Source organism: Panthera pardus, unplaced genomic scaffold, assembly GCF_024362965.1.
Source record: "Panthera pardus isolate Hobbes unplaced genomic scaffold, ASM2436296v1 HiC_scaffold_8, whole genome shotgun sequence".
In the NCBI taxonomy this organism is placed as follows: Eukaryota; Metazoa; Chordata; class Mammalia; order Carnivora; family Felidae; genus Panthera; species Panthera pardus.
In genome coordinates, this window is record NW_026527013.1 from 150,672,995 (window position 1) to 150,698,225 (window position 25,231).

Genomic DNA, 25,231 nt, shown 5'->3' on the forward strand with positions numbered 1-25,231 from the left:
TCAATGAAATGTTTGAGATTTCCTTTATCTAATGGTCTAGGAACTACAAAAAAAAAAAAAAAAAAAAGGGAAGTTAGCGTAGCAGGATTTATTTCTAATTGATCCCTTCATAAGTGTTACAAACAACCTCATGACCACCACAAATACACTTAAAAAGTAATACGGTCATTAAATAAAATTTGGAAAAATAAAAGATCTTTCTCCTAGTAGTGAGTCTTGCCATCTAAAATACAACCATTATTACTACCTTGCTGTACTTTGGTTTACATTTTTTCCTGTGAAAGTAGTTACTTAAAAAAGTTATAATCACACTACTTATTATACATCATATGAGATACCTTGCTATCTTTCTTGAAAGCTACATAATATTCTGTCAAGCAGATGTGCCCCGGTTTACCTAAATATTTTCCTAATTCTGGACATGTAGATTAATACCAAATACCCTATACCACTGAAGTTCTTATTTTATAGAACGTAACAATATCATATTCCATCCATTCAAAAGCACACATTTTCCTGTATTTTAACATCTCTGAAATTGGGTCACAAAATGCGGGGCAGGGGTGGTGGTGGAGGAAAGCCTTACCACTGTGCCTTGGTGAAAAGGGGGAAGGGTAACTTACAGGTTGATTATGTGCTTTAGAAAAACAAGAACAGTCACTGCCTATGCCTGGCTTTACGACAGAAACTAAAATATGACTGGGTCAAAATACCAGAATGTGTAGTACAGAATTATACTATGCTGAAGTTGGAGAACATAAAATGGTGAAATTCCAAGAAAACCAGACCTGCTCACATTAAATTAAACCAGAATATTCCATATTTTCTTTCCTTGGCATGGTTACCCCACTCTGGTAACTCATGGTTACCACAATGTAATGAAAATAGTAAAAAATTAAAACCAACAGGAACACATTAAACCCCAATGCTAATCCTAAATGTCTGGAAGTTCTCACTTCATCCAAGTTGTGTCCACAAACTTGGAAAGGAAAGCAGACTGACCTCCAGTACAAGTAATAGATTCTCAGGGACACACTCCTGATGTGCCTGCCTCAACTTTTGTGAAAACAGAGACAGACAACTCAAAAAAGCTCAGAAAACCAACTGTACTGGCCAACTACGTGAACTACACAGTGTTACTGAAGCATGCCCTTGTGATTGACTTACATGTTGCCCTACTATAGTGCCACTGCGGCAAAGAGATTACCTATTCCATCACCATTCTATCCTTCCTCTTTATCAACAAATCCTGACTTGATTAAGTTGGCAATGTGCTCAGCTACCACACATTTCCCAGCAACTCAGTACCTAGGAGGAGCCGATAGGTGAGAACACAAGTTGAATGGTGCCTCAAAGACTTACTGGAAGATCTACTTCTCTTGTTCCTGTTTGAATGAGAGAATGGTGGCTGAAATTCCAGCAGCGATTCTGACCATGAGGTGATCCTGAAGACAGAAGTGACTAAGAACGGAGGAGCTCAAGTACCTCACGCGAAAAGGAGCTTGAGTACCTCATGACCATGAAGCCACTGCACCAGGCGTGGACCGCCTGCTTCTCGATTTCTTTTACAAGAGAGAAAAAAAAGTCACTCTCTTGTTCAATCATTTATTCCCTCTGGGAAAAGGTTTACTAAAAGTTTCTTCTCCCCCACTGTCTCCTCTTGGTGGCAGAATCCACTTCCGTTGGAGGAAAACAAAAGTGATTCACTATTTCTCTACCCACGAAGGATCAACCACTTTATGTGGAGACAGAGTCACAGAGAGACCGAAGGCACATTCCTGCCTCAAGTTAGAATTTTTTTTTTTAATTTTTTTTTTAACCTTTATTTATTTTTGAGACAGAGAGAGACAGAGCATGAATGGGGGAGGGTCAGAGAGAGGGAGACACAGAATCTGAAACAGGCTCCAGGCTCTGAGCTGGCAGCACAGAGCCCGATGCGGGGCTCGAACTCACGGACTGTGAGATCATGACCTGAGCTGAAGTCAGACGCTTAACTGACCGAGCCATCCAGGCGCCCCTAGTTAGAATTTTTTAAGTAGTGTTTTAGAACGAGGCAACAGAGAATATAAAAGATATCACATCAGGCCAACAGAGCCACCAGACTCTAGAATTCTTCTAGTGTAAGACAGGTGATATGTGTGGTCAGGAGCAATCCTCACGTCCTGTGTGTCTGCACACCCTCAGTCTGGACAGCTTTCTTCCCCTTTCAAGGATAAGTAACAGAAGAAAAACAATATGGGGCGTGTGTGTATGAAAACTACAAGAAAACTACAGCAAAAGAAAAATCATACTGAAGACTCAAGAAACTTAATTTTAGAAAGCACTCAGAGTGATCAAGATGGAATCCAAAAGACATTGTTTCTATGAAAAAAGTTATCTTAAGAAGAAAACAAGCAAACATGCAAAGTGAACAAAATGAGATCCAGGATGATGGAAACAGGAAGCTGGCTGAGAAAGTGAAATCTGGCAGGAGAATTAAAACTGCAATTGAAAGATTAAAATCTGCACTTACATCAGGAGAGCTGGGCAGCCCTACCAACTCTAAATTAAGAAAACGTAATTAAAGAATTGACAATAAGCTTAAGAAATTCTCCCAGAATACTGAGGTGATAAATGAAAATGCTTAAAATGATATAAAGACAGTAAAGTAAAAATCTATAAATGACACAAAGTCAGAACAAAGGGAAATAGTTATAAAAGTAAACTTTTTTGGGCTCAAACAAACAAAAAACCTGAGCCCACAGATCTGCAGATCGTAAAAGCTCACTGTATTATGGACAAAATTCAATAGAACACCCCCGCCACACCACTCTCCCTGCCCAGTAATACAGTTTTGCAATTTCTGTTTTACAAGGACAGAAACAAAAAAAAAAATAAAATAAAAAAATACATTAACTCTAAAGAAAATTAAATTAGCCTGGTCTCTCTCTACAACACTGGATTCCAGAGGACAAGAGAAAGAAGCTATGTATAGTAATGATATCCAGAGAGGACTTGGGGATCAGGTATAACCCTCTGAGGAGAGTTATTGACAGCAACACTAATGGGGGATGTATGAGGTGTCCTTTAGACATGCTGAAGGTAGGCAGAAGGTTGAGAATCTCTGATCTGCAGTTGAGAGAGAATAAATTATGACTCATGCATTCCACACCAAGCAAATCAACACTCATGTGAAGGCAAAGGCAGCCTTGGGTACCAGCAAATCAGAAAATACACCACTGAGGTTCCCAGGAGGGGAGAAGGAGGAGGTAAGCGGCACCTTAAGACGTCTAGAGCAGTGAAGTCTTGGGCACTTCACTCTCAGCATCCCAAAGGGTTTTTGTTTATAATGGTTGTATCTATGGTTATTTATCAAGTTAGAAATTAAAGTAAAAAACTTAAAATATTTACTCATTCATTTAGAAATAACAAAAAGCAGCACATTGCATGTTAACGTAAATGAGATTTTTAAAAATAAAAAATAACTATATTCCTCCTCTCCTTCTCCCCCCAAAAAGTGAAGGGTGACACTGTATTACATTTTTGGGGGGGGGCAGGGAATCTTTGTAATGTTTGTTTTAATAGAGGGCAGCTGCCTTCTCATATCTGCTTCCACATTCAATTTGTTTTGACATATTGTTTTGGCCAAAATATATGATGAAAATTTGGCCTCTCACAGATATGTAGTTGAACAAGTAAAAAATTTAACATGCTTTTAACAACCTTTTCAGTTAATTATGGCTTTTCTCTAACACTACACCAAAACTCAACAAGTGGTAGTTTGTTAATTATTTACATTGTGGAAATCGGACACTGTATCAATGAATTTCATACTCTTACATTAAAACCATCAATTTACAATTTGAATGGATCTTTTATATATGCATGATTTTGTAATGTCATGCATTGGTCATTTAGAAAATATTGGTTTACTGAGTGATGTAGATATTCCAAATGTTGACACATTTCTTTCTTCAGTATCAAAACAATCATATTCATTGATGACACTTCCAATCTCATCAGTAAACTAAGTATTGGAAAGCTGTCAGGCTCTAGCTGGCAGATATAAATGTTCCAAAATTTGAATTTTCTTTTAAAGCTTGAATTTTACCACTGGCTATAAAAACTACTAGCTGTTTTCCTTGAATTGACAGGCTCACTAACTTCATTTTCAAGAAAATATTTGCCGGGACACCTGGGTGGCTCAGTCGGTTAAGCGTCTGACTTCGGCTCAGGTCATGGTCTCGCGGTTCGTGAGTTCGAGTCTCGTGTCAGGCTCTGTGCTGACAGCTCAGAGCCCAGAGCCTGCTTCGGATTCTGTGTCTCCCTCTCTCTCTGCCCCTCCCCTGCTCACGCTCTGTCTCCTTCTGTCTCAAAAATAAATAAAACATCAAAAAAAAAAAAATTAAAAAAAAGAAAATATCTGCCAAATACCCAAGGTCTGAATAACCAAATTAATAACTTACAAGGTTTTGCTCCACAAAAAAGGCAACTAGGTCAGGTTATCTTTAAAGATAAAGAATGAATCTTGGATTTTGTTAAGTAACATTAACAAAAAGAAAGGCAAACAAAAATCCAAATAGAAGCTGCTACTTGAGCACACCTACAAACAAAATATGAGAAAGTGTGAAAAACATAAACGAATGGGCAAAAATATATCAGGCACATATTCTAAAAAATTAATATCAATACGGGCGCCTGTGGTGGCTCAGTCGGTTAAGCGTCTGAATTCAGCTCGGGTCATGATCTCACGGTTTGTGGGTTCGAGCCCCACGTCTGGCTCTGTGCTGGCAGCTCGGAGCCTACAGCCTGCTTCAGATTCTGTGTCTCCCTCTCTCTCTGCCTCTCCCCCACTTGTGCTCTGTCTCTCTCTCTCTCAAAAATAAATTTTAAAATGTAAAAAAAAATTAATATACAACAAAGTTGAATTCAAGACAAAGGAAAGTATATGCAAAAAAGATGTCCATCCAACATTTTAAAAATGTTTGTTCGTCGTGAATCTACCTGAAGAATACCAAGAAAACAAGGGACAAACATAGCATTGTAGTGAGGGACTATCACAATAAGCTCAGTCTTTGGTGGGTGAGGATATGGCAGGCATGATTAATAATCACTATGATGGAATTAATATATATTGAACTTTGTGCTTTATGGAAACTACACCTTTGACTTCCACTGATTAACAAAACTTGATTATAACAGACCAAAGAGAACCTCAATACATTCCAAAGTTTAAACCGTAGAGAACCTATGGTTCTCTAACCCCAATGCAATAAAAACTAAAAATTAATACTAAAAGCTTTAGTGCAAACACAAACCAGGACCAAAAAAACCAAAGGGACAAACAAAAATAGCATACAACCAAACCAACAGTAAATGTTCTAAATTACCGACGAAGCAAAGAAGAGCTTAATACTGGAATTACTATTTTGAAAATAAAGGTAAAAAAATTATTATATTAAAGGTAAGAATATTACTTATGGATAGACCCAAAACCGTGGAAAACCACAGCTTTTGTGAAATGCTAGTTAAATTAATGTAAAATTACATGGCTTTTAAAAATCTGTCAGTTATTGAGGTGCCTGGGTGGCTCTGTCAGTTAAATACCTAACTCTAGCGCCTGGGTGGCTCAGTCGGTTAGGCATCTGACTTCGGCTCAGGTCACGATCTCACGGTCCGTGAGTTCGAGCCCCGCATTGGGCTCTGTGCTGACAGCTCGGAGCCTGGAGCCTGCTTTGGATTCTGTGTCTCCCTCTCTCTCTGACCCTCCCCCGTTCATGCTCTGTCTCTCTCTGTCTCAAAAATAAATAAACATTAAAAAAAAATTTAAAAAAAAATACCCAACTCTTGATTTCGGCTCAGGTCATGATCTCATGGGTTCCTGAGATGACGCCCTGTGCGTCCGGTTGCATGCTGACAGCACAGAGCCTGCTTGGGATTCTCTGTCTCCCTCGCTCTCTGTCCCTCCCCCACTGGTTTTCTCTCTCTCTCTCTCTCTCTCTCTTTCTCTAAAATAAATTTTTAAAAAGTCAGTATTTTGCTTCACACTGGACTTTGAAAACATTTATAATTTTACCACGATCTTGCAACAACAAAAATTCTAAGTACTAATTCTGATAACTTTCCATATTGGCTACAAGGTAATGACAATTTTTACAAATGTAAAAATCCATTGAAAAAAATGTACAGAAACCTCATCCAATCCACCTTGTTTCCAAAGAAAATTAACCTCACAACATCTGAATTCAAATTCAAAGGTCTATTTTTCTAGTTTTGTAAAAATCAATAATAAGAGTTCATTTAACAATTTTAAGGAAAAAATCCAGTATTTATATGTACACACACACACACACTCCATTATTTCCTTTAGAATAATTATTCACAAACCTATTCAAAATATATCCTTATAAAAAGCATGTGGAACGAACAAGAATTAAGAACAATGTACAACACTTTCAGGACTAACTGCAGAAATCTCCAAGCTTATTTTAAAAAATAAGTCTTAATATTTTGAGTCAAAGTCTAGGAGTCCAAGCAGGTGCTGAATTCATCTGTCATTTTAAGCAAACTGGCCAACTAATACCTGGTTTTGGAGGTACTCTAATAATTTGACGGGTTCCTCCTGAATAACAAATTATAAAAGAAACAGTGAGCAATGTTCTATGTCAAAGGTAAAGAAGTCTTATAATGACAAACTATTTTTCAATTATGAAGCTTGAAATGATTATTTACATGATTAAATCAAAGTGGCCTGGCATCTCTTTTATTTGATCTCCTTATTTTTTGTATTATACCTGAGAAGCAGTTAAAAGCATTTATGAACACAGAACATCCCTAATGTACTGGGTGACAAGAGTTAAATCCCAAGACAGTGTCCCAGCTTCCCCCACCTCCACCCAGATCCAGACCCCTTTTCTGCCAGTTTGCTAATGCCAAGATGAAGGTCAACTGGTTCACTGTCTCTGTTAACACTTTCCTTCCTGTTCAGAATGTGGACACTTCTTTTCCTGCCATTTAGATTCCAAATCTTGCCAATGACTTTCAGCTCAAGCTGATACTCCTTAATCTGATCCTTGATTTCATCTTCTGGATAGAGAATAGCTACAGGCTCTTTCTATATAAACTCTTAGCATCATATGCACAGCTCTAGATCTTTTCTAAAACCTTCAAGCATTAAAGATATTTTTCATTCACTAGCCATTTATTTGGTCATTTATTCAACAAATATTTATGAGTTCCCACTAAGAGCTAGACATCATTCTACATGGTAGAAACGTACAGAAGTGAACAAAAAAGACAAGTTCATGAAGTCAAGTAATAATGGCTGTCATTCACATAGCATGAGCTGTGCGGTCACCGTGGTTCTAAAACTTTCTCTTGACAACAGGTTTGTACTAAGTCACACAAAAAACGAAACTCCATTTCTCTATTCCCTCAGTCTTTCAAAAATACTCATCATATAATGGAATGAGTGGTTTATGGAATCCAACAGATCTAGAGACAAATCTTGGTCTGACATTTACTAGCCTGGTTACCCTGGGCACATGACTTAAATTTCTTCAACCTTCATTTACCTTACCCATAAAAACCATGTTTCATGGTATCTTTTTAAAATCAAATGTTTATGAGAAGTAAAAGAAAATGTAGACAAAGTACTCAGCAAATAACCTAATATTACATGGTGGCCATTAGAGTATCATTATGTTTATTTGTTGTTTTTTTAAAATATTTATTGAGAGAGAGAAGAGAGCACGTGGATACGCGCGTGGGGGAGGGGAAGAGAGTGGGAGAGAGAATCTCAAACAGGCTACACACTGTCAGCACAGAGCCCGATGCAGGGCTTGAACTCACGAACCATGAGATCATGACCTGAGCCAAAATCAAGAGTCGGACGCTTAACCAACTGAGCCACCCAGGCGCCGCTCATTATGTTTACTTGTAACACAGGGCAAGTATTAGTGCTTTATCTATATTCTAGGGATATTGTTATTCTAATCACTTACGTGGTCCAGAGAGTAAATTTCTTCTGGTGGGCTGCTAATACTACTTCACTTTAAGTATAGCTTCTGGAAGTTTAAGGCAAATAAAGGACAACAGGTTAGGTACAATGGTGAATAAAAAAATTTCAACGGGCTTTGTGATAGGAAGTGCTCAACTCTAACATCCACGGTCCAAACAGAGGAGTACAATTTACTTGGTGTAGTTTACTTAGTATTTCTATTTTTGTGCATGTCTCAATCTTGCTCTCACTAGATTCTTCCAGATTTTTTAAAAGTTTGCCTTATCTAGTCTCCTAAATGGTTTTAATATGCAATAAAAACACATTTACAAATATGTATATACTGTTGAAGTTTCAGATGTCTTGTCTGTAATAGCAAACCTTTTATATGCTTTTCAGAAGTACGGTTTGGTGGAGATATTTACTAGATCCAGACCTTCTTTCAGGCCTCTACTACACGTTAGGTTCATTTGAATAATAAATATTCAGATTGAGATAACATTCTTTATAATATTTCCAAATGGAACGGTCATCTGACTCCTGCAGAGAACTTTTTTTAGGACTTTTTTCAGGGGAAAAGAAGCAAGTAATTTGCTTCCTTTGATCTCCAAGATACCTACATGTTGCTGCAACTGAGTTCTAAGGCATAAGCACATACTGTTCTGTCACAAGAAACCAGTGTCCTCAAAAACTACTTAACAGAGACTAGACTAAATTAGCATATGTGTGACCATTTTGTAGCACAGCATGTAAGTTAATACTGGACACCTAACTGATAGAAGAATGCATAAAACTATTAAATTTAACAAATTCCATAATGTTGAGTCAATGTTCCCAGTAATCCAGTTACAGCTAAGTATTTATTATCTTTCCTCACTTGGAGTTCAGAATTTCCTTAAGACTATGGTATTTAGTATTTTTGTAATGACAGAGCCTTTAAGAAATTGGATGAATGCTATGGCCCCTCCTCCCACAATTATCCCTCTGTCCTCTCTCCCCTGCTCTTTGAGGTTAAAAGTCCTTGCCTTAGGATATAACTTTGCCAATAACATAACATAACATAACATAACATAACATAACATAACATAACATAAAAATCATGTATTACTGCACTGGTGACATTAATGGATAAAAAGAACCAGAGTTATAAATTACAACATAGCAATGGCTTCACATGTATAATTTACCACTGAGAGGCAAAGCAAATAAAAAAAGGTGATTATATAAGTAGATGGCACAACAGAAAAGTAGGTCTGAGAAATATATAATCAACTTGCTCTTACTTCTACATATTTTCTTTAAAGTTAACAGAAGAGATCTGCCACACCAAATGCATCAAACTTTCAATATTATAAATATGAACTCATTTCAAAGTAATGAACAGTAATAACACCCATAATAATCATTTATTTAATGGGCACCTATCTAGTAAATATGTAATAATGCATCCACTGAAAACATTTTAAATTTGTTTTGAATAGCTTCTTATTACTAGTTAGTTAAAACCATTACTCAGATGATCCTGACCAAAGTGGTCACCTAAAAGCTACCAGGATCAGTCACCCCAGACATGTTACCTACTGAGGGTTATTTTCACTGACAAAATCACTACAAATAGTAGTAATGTTAAGAAATTTCAATGGTAATAATGCCTGATAATTTGGCACAAATTTTTTTTTTAACAAAGAACCTGCTCATGGTAAAAAAACAAAACACATATAACTTGTTTAAGGATGAGAACTACAAAATAAAACAAAGCCCTGCGTTTTTATTTTGTTTTTCTTTTTTTTGTTTAAATAAGTTTATTTATTCTGAGAGAGAGTGCATTTGGGGGAGGGGCAGAGAGACGGGAAGAGAGAATCCCAAGCAGGATTCTCACTGTCATGCAGGGCTTGATCCCATGAATGGTGAGATCATGACCCGAGCCAAAATCAGGAGTCAGATGCTTAACTGACTGAGCTACCCAGGTGACCCAAAGTCCTGTGTTTTTAACATAGTTCATGTAAACAGCTATGTTTTTCTGTCTCTGGGATTCTTAATTTAGGACTATTCAAGGTTCTGGAATTATATGTTCAAATTATACATTCATGTTCATTAAGTTACTCACCAGTATCACACAGACCTAATGAAAATCAAATAAAATATGAACCAGAGAAAAATTTAAATGCGAATGTAATGCATAACTTTTTATTTTTGTAAGTATTTTTAACTAATAAAAGTGTTAAGCATTTACCTTCTTTACTAACAAAAAATGTTTTTAAATGAAGGTCCATGAAAGGTGAGGCCCCAAATTTTATGGTATGTTCCCCTATCTATATATTACACAGAACTTTGTTATTTTTTTTAAAGAGCGAGAAAGAGCATGAGCAGGGGACAGGGGTTGGGGGGTGGGGGGAGGCAGAGAGAATCTTCAACAGGCTTAAGCACAATCTATGCTCATTGTGGAGCCTGATGTAGGCCTTGATCCCACAACCCTGGGATCATGACCTGAGTCTGAGTTGGATGCTCAACCAACTGAGCCACCCAGGTGCCCCAACATAGAACTTTTAATGTAAGTTTGGTTTTTTTTTTTCAAGATGACTATTTCAGTCACTTAGTTTTATATAGTTGATTTACTTAATAAAAGCTCACTTTATTTTTCTTCTTTGGAGGTTTTTTTCTTTAATTTTTTGTTTTTAACATTTATTTATTTTTGAGAGTGAGTGAGCGGGAGAGGGGCAGAGAAAGTGGGAGACAGAGACTCTGAAGTAGGCTCCAGGCTGAGGTGTCAGCACAGAGCCCGAAGTGGAGCTCGAACTCACGAACCATGAGATCATGACCTGAGCCGAAGTCGGACACTTAACCGACTGAGCCACCCAATTACCCCTCTTCTTTGGCAGGTTTTAAAGCCATTAGTCACACTTAGAAATTTTCCTATGGAAACAGTGAAGTATTAAAATTTTTACTGGTGGTATAAAATTGAAATTTTTACAAAATGCATGCATTTATATTTAGAAAGACTACCAAAATTTTAAAAATCCACTCAAAACATTATTACTAGTATCTCAATTTGGAAAAATTAATATGATCAAAAATTAGCCTCATTTTCAAGAAAACTAATTCATGGCTCCACAGCTGGAATTTATTCCTAAAATCTTAGGTAGCCAGGGAAATATCTTCTGTCAGGATCCAATGATTTACATTCCTAAAGTCTGTATCTGTAAATAAACCCATGATAGGAAAGGAGTGGGAGAAGGGAAGGAAAGGAGGGAGCAAGAGAGAAAGAAGGGGAAGAGTAATTCAATTCCTACAATTTTAAACACAATCTCTACAGAAATCTATTGAGTGGGAAGGGGAGGGTGTACATATTTTAAGATTTGTTTTTCTGTCACCATCGTACAGGAGTGACAACCTGAATTCATGTTATAGGTTTTATTCCTGACACAAATGCTTGTTTCACTGTTTTCCAGTACCATCAAAAATAATATAAAGGGGGGCACCTGGGTGGGTCAGTGGGTTAAGCATTTGACTTCGGCGCAGGTCGTGATCTCATGGTTTGTGAGTTTGAGCCCTGCGTTGGGCTCTGTGCTGACAGTTCAGGGCCCGGAGCCTTCTTTGGATTCTGTCTCTCTCTCTGTCGCTCCCCTGCTCACGCTCTGTGTCTCTGTCTCTCAAAAGATGAGTGAACGTTAAAAAAAAAAAACTTAAAAAAAAAAAAAGAAGGGAAGATGACTTAACCCCTTAAAATTAATGTTATAATTTTTCCCATGAGCATACAGACTTAAAAAAACAAAAACAAAAAAAACTTCATAATCATTTTATCTAAGATGTGTCTTGTTCCTCATTTGTGTTTACTGATTTTGAATAAAAGATGGGGACCCTGTATGTCCAATTTTGGGTGTTTTCAGTTGTGAAAACTTGTATTTCTATTTATTGGTTCAAACTTATATGTTCTTCCCTATCTTTTGCTGGTTCCATCTCAATGCTTTACCTACTGTAATAATCTTCAATTTTCCCCCTATCTATTTCATTTGTAGCTCTGAAAAATTTCAATGCAAATGATGGGAAAAGAGTACTCTCCTGGATGGGTCAGATCAAATCCTGTCCTTCTACTTACGAGCTGTAGGATTTCAGCAAGTTGCTTAATTTTCATTTCTCTAACTATAAAATGGAGATTAAGCCTACCTGGGTAGATGTGAGATTAAATTATATGTGTATCTATATTAATTTATTATATAGGACCATACCTTGCACAGGGTAAGTACTCAAAGAGAAGGCATTCTGTTCCCATTCTTCCATTTCAAAAAAATTTTTTTTAATGTTTATTTTTGAGAGAGAGAGACAGAGAGAGAGAGAGAGAGAGACAGAGTGTGAGCGGGGAAGAGGCAGAGAGAGGGAGACACAGAATCCGAAGCAGGCTCCAGGCTCTGAACTGTCAGCACAGAGCCTGACGTGGGGCTTAAATTCACAAACAACAAGATCATGACCTGAGCTGAAGTTGGATGCTTAACCGACTGAACCACCCGGGTGCCCCATTATCTTCCGTTTTGAATTTGAAGTTCTATAGCACTGATTCTCCTCTCTACTGCAATCAAATATGGCTACTTCTTGGCTCTTAAAGCAGTCTACTATTTTTATATAGTTGCAGAATTTAAACACATTTGTACAGTTGCTTTCTAAGTTTTATTTGTATGCCATGTTTTAAATAGGAAAATAATTTATTCAGAACCTATACAACTACCTTATTTGTTGTTTATCCTGTACAGCCTTTTAAATGAACCTACTGAAGAAAATGGATCCTCAGAAATATTCACTGTTGTTAAGTTCTATGCTTACTAAGCACTACAGGTGCTTAATGGTATCTGCTGAATGAATTATGTATGAACCAGTGAAAACTGTACTAACTAGCCTTCTCTTCCTCTTCCAGAGTTTGAAAATCAAGTGAGGTTGTGGGACTGGCATTAGGACTGGAGAGAGAATAATCCTGGAACATTCTGGTGAAGAATGACCTTTGATAACCGAAAAGATTTTGTAGAATTCCCTTTCAGTTTAATGATTTAAATCAGTTCTTATCTGCATGTATACAAGCAATGATTCTTATTTTTCAGAATAATTCTAGGCCTCTTGCCTAAGCTTCAAATTTACTATTAAGACTCTGCTTTTTCTTTTAGAGAATTTCATTGAACTTTCTTTCTCATCCCCTTATCTACATGTGGCTTTTCCAAGTCTTGTTCTTCCTTCAATATCTTTACAGCAGAAAGATTTCTGAATCATATTTTCGGAAATGTTGAGCCCCAAAATAAGTGTTATGTTTGATCATACATGTTAATTACTTTAGATCTCAAAATCTTGAAGAGAAAGAAATAAAATTTAGTTTATTAGACAAGCCAGTTTTTGTAACTTCGGTGTTATACAGGGATGAGCAAACTCTGACCCATGGGTCAAATCCGGCCTGCTGCCTGTTTTCGTAAATAAAGTGTAACTGGAACAGGGACATGCTTATCTGCTTATATATCATCCATGGCTGCTTTTGCATAACTGCAGAGATGAATACTGATGATAGAGACTGTAGAGCTCACAAAACCTAAGACAGCCTTGGCCTAAGACTCCTCTTAGGAATGGATCTACATAAAAGCAACTCAAATAGCAGACATGCGCTATGCAGTTATAATCTGTTAGGTAATGCTATGCTGAATCTTACATTCAGTATCTTTTTTAAAAATGAGATAAAACATCTGAATTGGTTATTACTACAATCCCTACTTGCAGATGAGAAAGCTGAGGCTCATGGAATTAATCAACTTGGTCAAAGTTAGTACGTGGTAGGGTTGGCACTCAAACCCAGGTGTGCTGGAATGCAAAGTGAAAGTATAATTACTCTTCTAAAGAGAGCTTTAAATAATAAAGGTGTTTTCCAAGGAATTGGTCTGCAGCTGGAAAGCTTTCAATTTTATTGGATGGATGGTCCACGTGCTTTCATACTGTTTTAAGCAATGTGGCATTAAGTATAGATTTTAATATTTGTTCATTATTACCAATGAAAAAGCAATGATGCTGCTTATTCTTCACAAGAAAACAAGCATAAAACTACCTTCACTTTTACTCAGACTGTATGGTTTTAAAAATTCATCACTGAAATTCTAAAGCGATGGCCATGAGAGGTTACAAGCGGAAGGTGGTGTTATATCTAGGCAACTATCGTCACTGTCATTGTATTCCACAACTATTGTAATAGTGTGAAAAAGTTGGGCGGAACTTATTGAGTTTAAAACAAAGACTTTGAAAACAGCCATTTTCAAGAGAGGAAATGAAGGAACATCATTTATACGAAAAACAACTGTCACAAAGAGGAATATGGTAAAACAACTTTGGAAACAACAAAGCAAGGGTCAGTTCCCAGAATACCAATTCAACCCAAACTTAACTATACGGCAGAAAAGAGACAATGTGATAAATACTGGAAACACACGATGATTTTTTTATCTTCAAAAAGTTCACGGCATAATAATGGAGAATAGGCAGGTAAAAATTCATACGGGGCTCTTAATTATAAGCAGTGGAAACCAATTCATAATGATGAACAGAAATGGAATGCATTAAACAAATAATACAAGTATCTCTCAGAATTATTGTGAAGGTTGAAGAACCAAGCTGAGTAAACGTACGGCAATGAAAGAGGCTTAAAAACAAGAAATAAAACCAAAATGTTCAGAGAATCATCTGGGCACAGAAGAGAGGCCACAATGGACACAACACTACTTCTCTTTCTGAAACTGCAGGTTTTACTGCTGCCACTGCATCCGTTACAGTGCCCGAGTCTTTGTATCAGCTCCAGGTAAAAGCATCCAATTAGGGTTATGGATTATGGGCCCATTTCTTAAGTGCAGGCAGAAGCAAGTTATTTGTCCTTTTTGGCTTTTACTGTGGTAGGAGCCAAGCCTTGCATTTCACCAAGACTCCTACTATATAAGAAGGAAGGGCCTTCAAATTCTGGGAACCTCCACCCCTAAAAAGACAAAAGCCCCACTACAAACACTGCACCTTAAATCAAGATCTACACAATATTGGGGCGCCTGGGTGGCTCAGTCGGCTGAGCGTCCGACTTCGGCTCAGGTCATGATCTCACAGTTCGTGAGTTCGAGCCCCACGTCGGGCTCTGTGCTGACAGCTCAGAGCCTGGAGCCTGCTTCGGCTTCTCAGTCTCCCTCTCTGTCTGCCCCTTCCCCGCTCAAGCTGTCTCTCTCTCTGTCTCTCAAAAAATGAATAAACATTAAAAAAAAATTATAAAAAAATATCTACACAATATTTTGCGGGGAGGTAATCTCTGAGTTCTCAAGTTTGAGAGGCACTATTCAATATCTAAATGGTAACAAGCGATTCACTCCTACACATGCACCTTTTTTTTTTTTTTTAAACCAGTCAGTAAGACAAAAACTCTTTTTGAACATTCAAAACTTAAAGACAGGAGCAAGAGTTCTACAGAACAAGATCTGAGTTTCTCAACCACTGTTTTTCAAATTCAAGTCTAGGGACTTGTCAGTCAAATCAGGAGCCCATAGCTCTCCGGTGTAAGAAACACTGCACTACAGCATAAACACAGTGAAAAAGTTCTATATTAGATATCTATATTCTATATTAGATTCTATATCTATATTTGATACCACATTGGCATAAATGAGGAATTAACTGCACAAACAGTGAATGCTATGCGAAACAAGAACTTAAAAATAAGCAGAAATTTACTAAGCAGATAGGGTAGGCAAAAAATATTCCATCAGACGTAATAAAGTATAAAGTACTTTATTATAAAATACCATAATATAGTGAAAAAAATCTGTTCTGGTTCCAGAAAACTGCATTAAAATCCTAATACCTGTTAGCAGTATGATCTGGGTCAAGCCTATTAACATCTAATTTTTCCTCCTCTACAAAATAAGGGAGGTCGACTAGATGGATATTTAAGTAGCTTTGCTTCTAAACATATTTATGGTCACTATCATGAGTAACAATGGCTTAACGTTTATTGGCTAACACTTCACCACATGCCAGGGAAAAAGGTACACAGTTTAAATACATCAAGAGGGTCTTATAAACATCCTCATTTTTTCCCAATTGAGGAAACTCTGGTTCTGAGTAGTTAACTCATTCACTCAAAGTGATCCAGTTAGTTAAGAGAACCACAGCTAGAGGGTTTAATTCCAAAGCCATTAACATGATAGCTAAATCAACAATGAAATTCCAAATTCCCTAAGGAGAGTGTTTTAGCTTCTAAAACCCCCTTATTTGGATGCCTAAATTTTTCAGAAGGTCAAGAATTTAGACCTAAGTATCAAAATGTTCTTTATTTTATATAGTCAAATAGAAATCTTTCCAAAATATACACTTGTCTGATTTTTTAAATAAGAGAAAAGTGGACCAAATTTAAACTATTCATGAAGCTCACAGTTACATTCATACATATTCATTATTGTATGGGCCTCTAGAACTTTAAGGTAATATGACTCTTGGCCCTTCATTTTCTTGGGTCAGCTCATGTTTTTGTTTCTTCTCTCATTGCTTTCAGTAATCACAGCCCCTCTCCATCTTTGTAATGTTTTGTGGACTAAAAAAAGAAAAAAGAAAAGAGAAAAGAAAGAAAAGAGAAGAAAAAAGAATAAGAAAAACCAACCTCCCAAGCTTATCAGAACTATTAATAAAGATACAGTTGCAAAAAAATTAATTTCAGTCGTATTTCTTACCGTAAGGTAGCCTTTGTTATAGTACCTATTAACTCTTAATTATCAATTCAGCTGTGATTTGATTGCCTAAACACAATTTCACTCTTACAAATACTTTGATATAGAATATTCCCATGCTGCACTATATCCTCTGATCTTAAGATAGTTCATAGTGAATTAAAATCTAAAGCGTTATGGTCTTTAGATTACATGATACCAGCATTCTAGGAAAAAAAATGTCTAATGCTTATGGAGACATAAGGGTTAAGTTTGAAGTCATTCAAAAAATGCTCCCATTTTCCCTGAGACAAAAGAAAAGGGAAAAAAATCTTAAAGGAACCTTTCTACAAAAATTCTAAAAAGGATGTAAGAGGAAAATGGCTCTACTCCATACTAAATAATGGAGCTACAGTAACTAAAACAATTTAGTATGGAGCGAAATAGAGCAAGAAATCCAAACACATACTGGAATTCTGTTTATGATGAAGACAGTAGTTCAGATTATTAATTCAGGAACAAATTAAAAAATTACACAATAAATGGTACGGAAACAAACTGTCAGAAAAACACACAAACTACACTCCTGTTTTGTGGCTTACTTCAAAATAGATAACAGAAGTATCAACTGCCTAAAATGCCAAAAAAAAAAGAAAAAAGAAAAAAGAAAAAAATTCTAGAAGCCCAAATTTATAATCTTATAAAGAAAGAGATCTCTGTAATAGAAAATATCCAGGTCACACAAGGGGAAAAAGTGAGATTTACCACATAAAAAGTAAAGACTGTTATAGAAAAACAAAATGGATGAAGTCAGAAGACAAACTGGAAAAAATACCTGCAAAACACATGATAAAAAACTAAATTCCTTAATTTATAAAGGGCTCATACAAATCAATAAAAAAAAGACCAACTACCTAACAGAAAACTGAACAGAAGAAATAAACAAGAAATTGGGGGAAAAGAACACAAATGCTAAAGATCTGATGTTGGATTTTCTTATTAAAGAAATGCAATTTGAAGCAACGTATCATTTCTCACCTATTCAAACAGCAAAAACTACAAAGTGTCATGATGGCCAGTGCTGCTGATGTTGTGAGAGAATAATTAGTCTTACGTGCTTACTGATTTGTGGCTAGGTTGATAAAACTTTCTCAGGAGGGTAATACAGATATAGCCTCAAAAGCTGTCAAGGTTTATACATAGGTAATCATGACAGCACTGTTTAATTACAAAAATAGGCCGGAAAAAATGTTTGCATTGAACACTAGTCAAATAAACTATGGTACATCAATGAAACAGAAAACAGGACACTGTGTCCCACCGGGAAGAAAGAAAAAAAAAAAAAAAAAAGGAGAGGATAAATAAATTTCAATGTGGAACCTAAGATGAATTATTAAGGAATTAAAAAAAGCAAAGTGCAGAAGGTATGTATACACAGAATCGTTTTTTAAGTGGGGAAATAGATAAGTAAATTTCCAGTGCTTTTCTGCAATTAGGTGAAACTGTTAAGAATGGTTCACTTTGTTCAAAGAGACCTGGGAAGGGAGCCATAGCTGTTGCATTTTTTAATCTGTTCCTGAATTTCAGTTTTCAAAGTTAACAGCAATTATCTAGATAGTAGAATTATAGGTCAATTTTTGTCTTTTTTATGCTTTTCTGTCTTGAAAATACCTACTACAACCTATATTTTATTTTCTTTTTCAAGTTTATTTTTTGAGAGAGAGAGAGTGAGCGAGTAGGGGAGGGGCAGAGAGAGAATCCCAAGCAGGCTCCAACCTGTCAACGCTGAGCTCCCTATGGGGCTCCAACTCTAGAGCCATGAGATCATGACCTGAGCTGAAATCAAGAGTCAGACAGTTAATGGACTGAGCCATCCAGGCACCTAACAAGCCATACTTTAAAGAAACCACCTGGGGAGGAGGAGTGAGCAATGAGAGACTTCGTCTCTATTTATTGTATTCAACACAGAGCTGTCTTTTAAATAATAAGCTTATGTTGTTTTTATAATTAAATTGGCTTTAACTTACTGCGCTTTTAATTGTCTGCACTAGTGCAAGGATCCTATCTAAAATTTTAGAGCAAAACACTATATATAGCCTATGGACATCTGAGTGAACACGAGCCTTCCAATATAAGAAAGGTCTTCCTTTGCATTAAAACAGAACAAAACAAACCAAACACCAGACTAATAGAAAAAAAAGTATCTACACTAAACGTTCTATACCTTCTGGGGGCACCTGTATTTATACAAGCTGATATATTTGCTTTCTGACGGAGTCACCAGCCCTGATGCAGAAAGGGCATACATAACACAGCAACAAATCTTTTCGATATAAGAAACTGTCAATTTAAAAAAGGAATGGAGAAAAGGGAAACCACCTAAAATGAATAAATGCAAGACAGACTGAATTAGGACTGTTTTTAAATTGCCAATTTTATTAGGAAAGTGAAAAGTGATCCCAGTAAGTCTTGGCAATTTCTCAAGATTAGAGTTGATACTTTTCTCAGGTTCAAGAGATCCTATCCTTTCAAAGAGTGCACAATTGTTGCTTTTAAAACCTACCAGGGTGTCAAAGGTAGATGTAATTAGAATGGGGGCCTGAGAAAGAAGGGAAACCACAGAGAAAGGGAAGTTACAGACCTGATGTATAGTATTTCACAGCAAGTGAAAAAGAAGCACATGTAAACAAGAGACTACATGTATGGGACCTGCTGGAGATAAGGGGCAACTTATCAATACATCTCATAAGCATTCACCTCTATCTAGGACAGCTGGATCCTCAAAATCTACCAAAAAAGTCACCCCTAAGTAGTCTCAATGGATAATTACCATCCTGCTGTGATTATTTTTAACACTTGTATACTCAATAATACAGCATCTCCTGAGTTACCTAGCATTACTGAGAAATGGAGGTCAATGGCATGCTGAAGTATCATAGCAAGGAACTGTGAAGTCAGAGTTCAAATCTCAGCTTCACTAGTCAAGAGCTTTATGACCCTGGGCAAGCTATTTAATCTTTGCTTCAGTCTCTTAGTCTCTAAAATGGGGGTTAGCAACATTAACTATGCTCATGGGTTGATGTGATAAGTAAATGAAATTATATGATGTGTAAGTGAAATTATACTTACACTTGGCATCACAGTGCTCAAACATACAAAATTTTAAGAACATACTTTTTGAAAAAATTACAATGTGTTTAATTTATATATATTTTAAAGTTTATTTTGAAAGAGAGGAGGAGGGAGGGGGGGGAGAGAGAGAGAGAGAGAGAGAGAGAGAGAGAGAGAGAGAGAGAAAGCGAGCAGGGGAGGGGCACAGACAGAGGAAGAGACAGAATCCCAAGCAAGCATTTCACTGTCAGCACAGACCTTGATGCGGGTCTTGAACTCATGAACTATGAGATCATGACCTGAGCAGGAATCAAGAGTCGGACATTTAATCAACTGAACCACCCAGACGCCCCTGCAGTCTGTTTAATTTAAACCACTGAAAAGAAATCTCAATACTTAACTTTTGTTTCTTAAAGCAAACAGACACAATTTAAGTTTTTTGTACCGCGCAGGATCATAATTGCACATATAAATTGTTAAGACTGTGTGACTATCTGGGGCACCCGGTTGGCTCAGTCGGTGGAGCATCCACCTCTTGGTATCAAAGTGATCAAAGTGGTGGGTTCAAGTAACACACTGGGTGTAGAAGAAACTTAAAAAAAAAATCTTAAAAAAAGCCCCCAAAACTGTGTGACTATAAATACAAGTTTCCATAAGCTATCAAACTATCCATCTCTTTACAGATGTACACTGAGCAAAGACAGCCCCCCAGTGAGATTTAAAGTTTATAAGAGATACTGTTTCTATGCTATTTCCAAACTGTTAATTGTAGCCATTTTTCTATGTCGTTATTCATAATCAGAGGTAACTTGTGCCTACTTCTTATAAGCCCCTTTCTCTTTCTTAAGGTGCTGATGCTAAGCTACTCTGAGCGAAGACACCCGATAACCATTTCGGGGAAGACTGATACAGTGAGAAAAAAATATGGGCTGTAGAGTCAGACAGCTCTAGGTTTAAATCCCAGTTGTGCTACTTTGTGGCCTTGTTAAGTTGCTTAACTTCTCTGAGGTTTCAATTTCCTTATCCTTAAAATGGGGATACTATTAGCTATATTGAAATGCTTTGGTAAAAAGCAAATGAAAATTTTGGTAAAGATCTTGCAGAGTATCGTCTAGTACCTGGCAATATAAATCACTCTGTCAATGGTAATCAATAGCAATTATATTGCTAATGAAGTATGCTGAAACTGTAGCTAAGTTAAGACAAAGAATTTCTCAGAACATATGCTTTTAATGTGTGAAATTCCCTGGCACTGTACTGGAGATACAAAGATGAAAAAGAATATAATATCTAAGCTCCAGAGACTCAGAGCCTAATTAAAGACAGACATGTAAACAAAGTCACAGCAATCTGGTAAGTGAAACAGTAAAAGAAGCAGTGTACCATTTGAAATCAAATGTTTTTCTGGAAGAAGTGATATGTGCACTAAGAGGAGCTCACGAGGTTGGGGGTTAGGGATTGAGGTGAGCAGACCTGCTCAGGGAGGAAGAAAAGAGTGCACAGAAAGATGTACAAGTAAGAAACAGCTGGCAGGGTCTGGGGCAGAGGACCTGTAGACAGTGCTTGCAGAAAGGCAGGCCCCGGCCAGATCAGAGTGTACTTACGGAATAGATGGCTTAAAAAGCCATAAGTTTTTTACTTAAAAAGTAAAAAACTAATAATGGGGAATCATAAAAGTATTTTAAGGGCAGTGAAGGAGGTTGGCCGAAAAAGACAACATGCCCAGAATTCACGTGACAGAGAGATCCCCTCCCCTAAGATGTGCAAGTTGACGAGGAAAGAGAGGAATACTATAGTCAAGGAAAATACAGACCACGTGGGAAAGACACAGCAATTAATCTAAGGTCGTGATAAGAATGGAGAGTAAAGAATGGACGAGAGACTAAGAAGGTAGTCTTGATAACACGCAGAAATTTGGGAAGATCCCTCAATTTCTCATTTGGGGAAACGGCTGGGTCATGATGTCATTAGTCGAAATGGAGACAACAAAAATGAAAACAGTTTTGGAGAGGGCAATGTGGGGTCAATCGAATGTATCTGAACAGAACTATCCATTAGAAAGTCTGGAGCTCAGGTGAGAGCAGAATGAAGTCCAATGGAAGAAATTAACACACAGGCAAAAATGGCAGACAAGGCAAGGGTAATGTCACCCAGAAGTATATAGATTGAAAATGGGGCTACGAGTATCTACTACTGCTGCTCGTGATTATCTTACTTCCCGGCTTTCTCGTTTTCCAAACGGACAAACCAAATTTTATGTGAGATGTTACTTACAGTTTTCAAACTTCTTTAAAAGTATGACAGTTTTCCCACACAAGTCTGCTGAATACAGATGCTTAAGTTTCCTGAGCACTGTGTCCGATTTCTTCACTATCAGGCCTGGCCTAGCAAAGTGCTTGGGACCTGAAAGGTGCCCACGAAAAACGAATGAACCAAGTATGGTATCTTGGTCAGTCAAGAAGCCAAACTGTCTCAGACATTGTTTTAATGTTACAGATGAACATTTAATACGGATTAACCTAAAATCTTCTCTATATGCTGCTTTTTCCATTTAAAGATAGACAATTTTCAATGGTCTGGGGACTCTGAACTTACTTTTCAGAGTTCATGAACTCACCCCAAACCAGTAATTTATGGCTCTCCATGTTTAGATTTCTGTATCTAAGTCAAAAGCAGGTAGAAAAGTAAAATTACTGATTTTTTTAAATACTAGTTTTAACGAGGGAGAATACTAAAATGCTTCACCTACAGGTCCATTCGTGTATACTAACTATGCGAGACATCTTCACAGGAGTACAGAAGAATATTTTAAAGGCTCTTACTGCTTACAAGGAAAACTAGAGGACTCCAAACGGTGCTTTATGTACTTTCTTTGCAGTTACTTAGATAAATGCACATTACGTAAGTTCAGAGTGTCATAATGAGTAGAGTATCATAAACTGGCAGATGAAAACGATGAGTCAATGAGTAAGCAGGGAAGACGGCTGCAGAACAGAAGAAACTATCTTATAAGCACCTGAGAGTGTGAAGAGACACCTGAAGGGAACTCAGTCAGTAAAAACTGGAGTGCAGGTTTTTGGCGGTTTCGGTTGTTGTTATTTTTCATTAACAAAACAAACGGTATTCTAAGAGACTCAAATTACTCAATAAAACTAAGGAAAAAGCTCACTGTTCATAGGATTACACGACAGTCAAACCTTTTCGGATAAACTAGTTAATACTTCCTTTTCTTTGAATGTCTAGTTTTCCTCTCATGCACATCTTTTTTTTTTTTTAATGTCTGTTTATTTATTTATTTAGAGAGCGCACAAGCAAGGCAAAGGCGCAGAGAGAGAGAGAGAGAGAGAGAGAGAGAGAGGATCCCAAGTAGGCTCCATGCTGTCAGTGCAGAGCCTGCTGCAGGGCTCGATCCCACAACCTGTGAGATCAGGACCTGAGCAGATACCAAGAGTCGATGCTTAACCAACTGAGCCACCCAGGCGCCCCAGTAATTTCTTCCTTTAAACTTTGTATTGAAACATCCCGTAAGTTAGGTTTCAGACTACCACTAGCTGAAAGGCAGTGAGAAGGCATCCTACAAATCCACTGCAAACAGCTAAACACATGATCTGCAAGCAGAAAGTCTAAATTGTAATGGTATTTATTAAACAGAGTAAACAGCAGCAGCAGCTTGCCTTGCACAATCCTGCAAGTTTTAAGAAACTCTGCTTCTGCTTAGTTGCTTCCTAACAGATCTCTGGAGACAAAGCAGCACATCAGTGGGCATATCCTTTGAAGAACTAAAATCCAGAACCAGTTCTCACACTCTTAGAAGGTGAGTCAGATGCCCCCCACGGCTATGTCCCTAAAGTTACACTTTTTAGAAGATGTCCTCCAAGGTTATGTCTTAAGGTTACACTTTGGGGATTTTTTTTTTTTTTTTAACATTACCACTGAATTAAACAAAACAAAAAACACGTAAGTACTCTCCTAATTACAAAAGGCACAGTTCTGGGGTCCAGAGGCAGGTCGGCCTGGAATGTTACCACTCCACCACCATGCAGATTCAATTTTGCATTTTGAGTGTAGATTTGAGATGAGCTTTTCTCATCATGATCCTACCCCCAAATATACTGTGAATGAACGGCATACTATTTATTACACGTTTAGGCATTTCACTTCAGATGGGATCAAGGATCAACACGGAGTAACTGAAGTTAACGTGCCTGCTGGAAAAACTATTCTGTATCTTAAACACCCCCCGGCGCTAATGGACAACGTTACCACTTGAAGCAAGGATGTATGTGTTGTAGCGTGGGAGACCAAAAAGGCCACACCCAAAGAGAAGGCTTCACAGTGAAGTGATACCAAGTTTCAGAATTTTAACCATTGCTATTTTCGGCACTCTTTTTTCACGGTCAATGACTACTTTAAATTCTTAACCGGCTCAAAGTTCAAGAAGACGTTCCTCTGATTCATTCAGCAACCGGCAGGTCCAAGATGGAGAATTACCCCATTCAAGCAAGGTTTAAGCAACTCAGGCATAGAAGAGGGCCAGACTCAAGTGACCAGGCTCAGAAGGGACCCTAACAGAGGGTGACCACTCCTCCCCTCCCCCCAGGGAGGCAGGCGGACAAGAGCCTGACTGAACACCGAGCAGTTTACCTGGCACGGAACGCGACCGCGTCATCAGGACCCCTTCCCTCAATACAGACGCTCCCGGACTCCCTTCTCTCCTCGGTGCCACCTCCATCCCGGCTGGTTTTCCTCCCCAACCCTCCGCCGCCCCCACCCCCGCCAACCCAGCTCCCGTCAGCTTCCTCAGCCCCATCCATCGGCATCCCACCTCCGTGCTCTCGCGTACTCCACTCGTCGCCGCTTACCTTGGCCACATAGTCTTTCACCTCATCCAAGTCTCCGTTTTTCAGGGCCCACATGAACTCCTTGTCGCACATCACTGCAGCGGGGCGGGCCGCTCGGCCGGCAGAAGACGAGGAGGCGGTGGTAGCAGCAAGCGGATACCGCGGGGCGAAAGGGAGACAGGGCCGCGCGGAGCCGAAGGAAGAGAAGGCGGGAAAGGCTGCCAGGCGGGCGAGGCAGTTGGCCGCGGCGACCGTTGGGGCGGGAGATAGAAAGTTCTTTTGCGGCCACCGGGCCCAGCAGAGCAGGTTCCGCCTGGCCGAGGAGAAGCAAGAGCGCTTACACTTCCGGTTCACTCCCAGCTAGGATCCTCCCCCAACTTCCTCTTCCTCTTCCCTTCGGCGGAACGCCCCGCTCTCGACCCGCCCCGACGGCGCGCAGCGGAGCGCTCCGTGGGCGCAGGCGCAGTGGCTAGGCAGGCTGGTTGACGGGGTCGGGAGTGGGCGGGACTGGAAGGCCAGCGTAGCGAGGCCGCAGGAGGGGAGGGCAGGGAGTGGAGGGGCGGTTGGGGTATTTCAGGTGGAACCAGGACGTTTTTGCACACTACACG

General features: G+C 38.3%; 1 protein-coding gene across 1 annotated transcript in view; it reads right to left on the bottom strand.

Annotated features, from left to right (window-relative positions):
• The window catches only part of MTPN (myotrophin), a 58,396-nt gene extending 33,394 nt beyond the window's left edge, over positions 1-25,002 (bottom strand). The window contains exon 1 of the mRNA XM_019452862.2: positions 24,645-25,002. Coding sequence (XP_019308407.1) covers positions 24,645-24,716 — 72 coding nt within the window. The 5' untranslated portion in view covers positions 24,717-25,002. The remainder of the gene's footprint in view (positions 1-24,644) is intronic.
• Between the last annotated feature and the right edge of the window lie 229 nt (positions 25,003-25,231).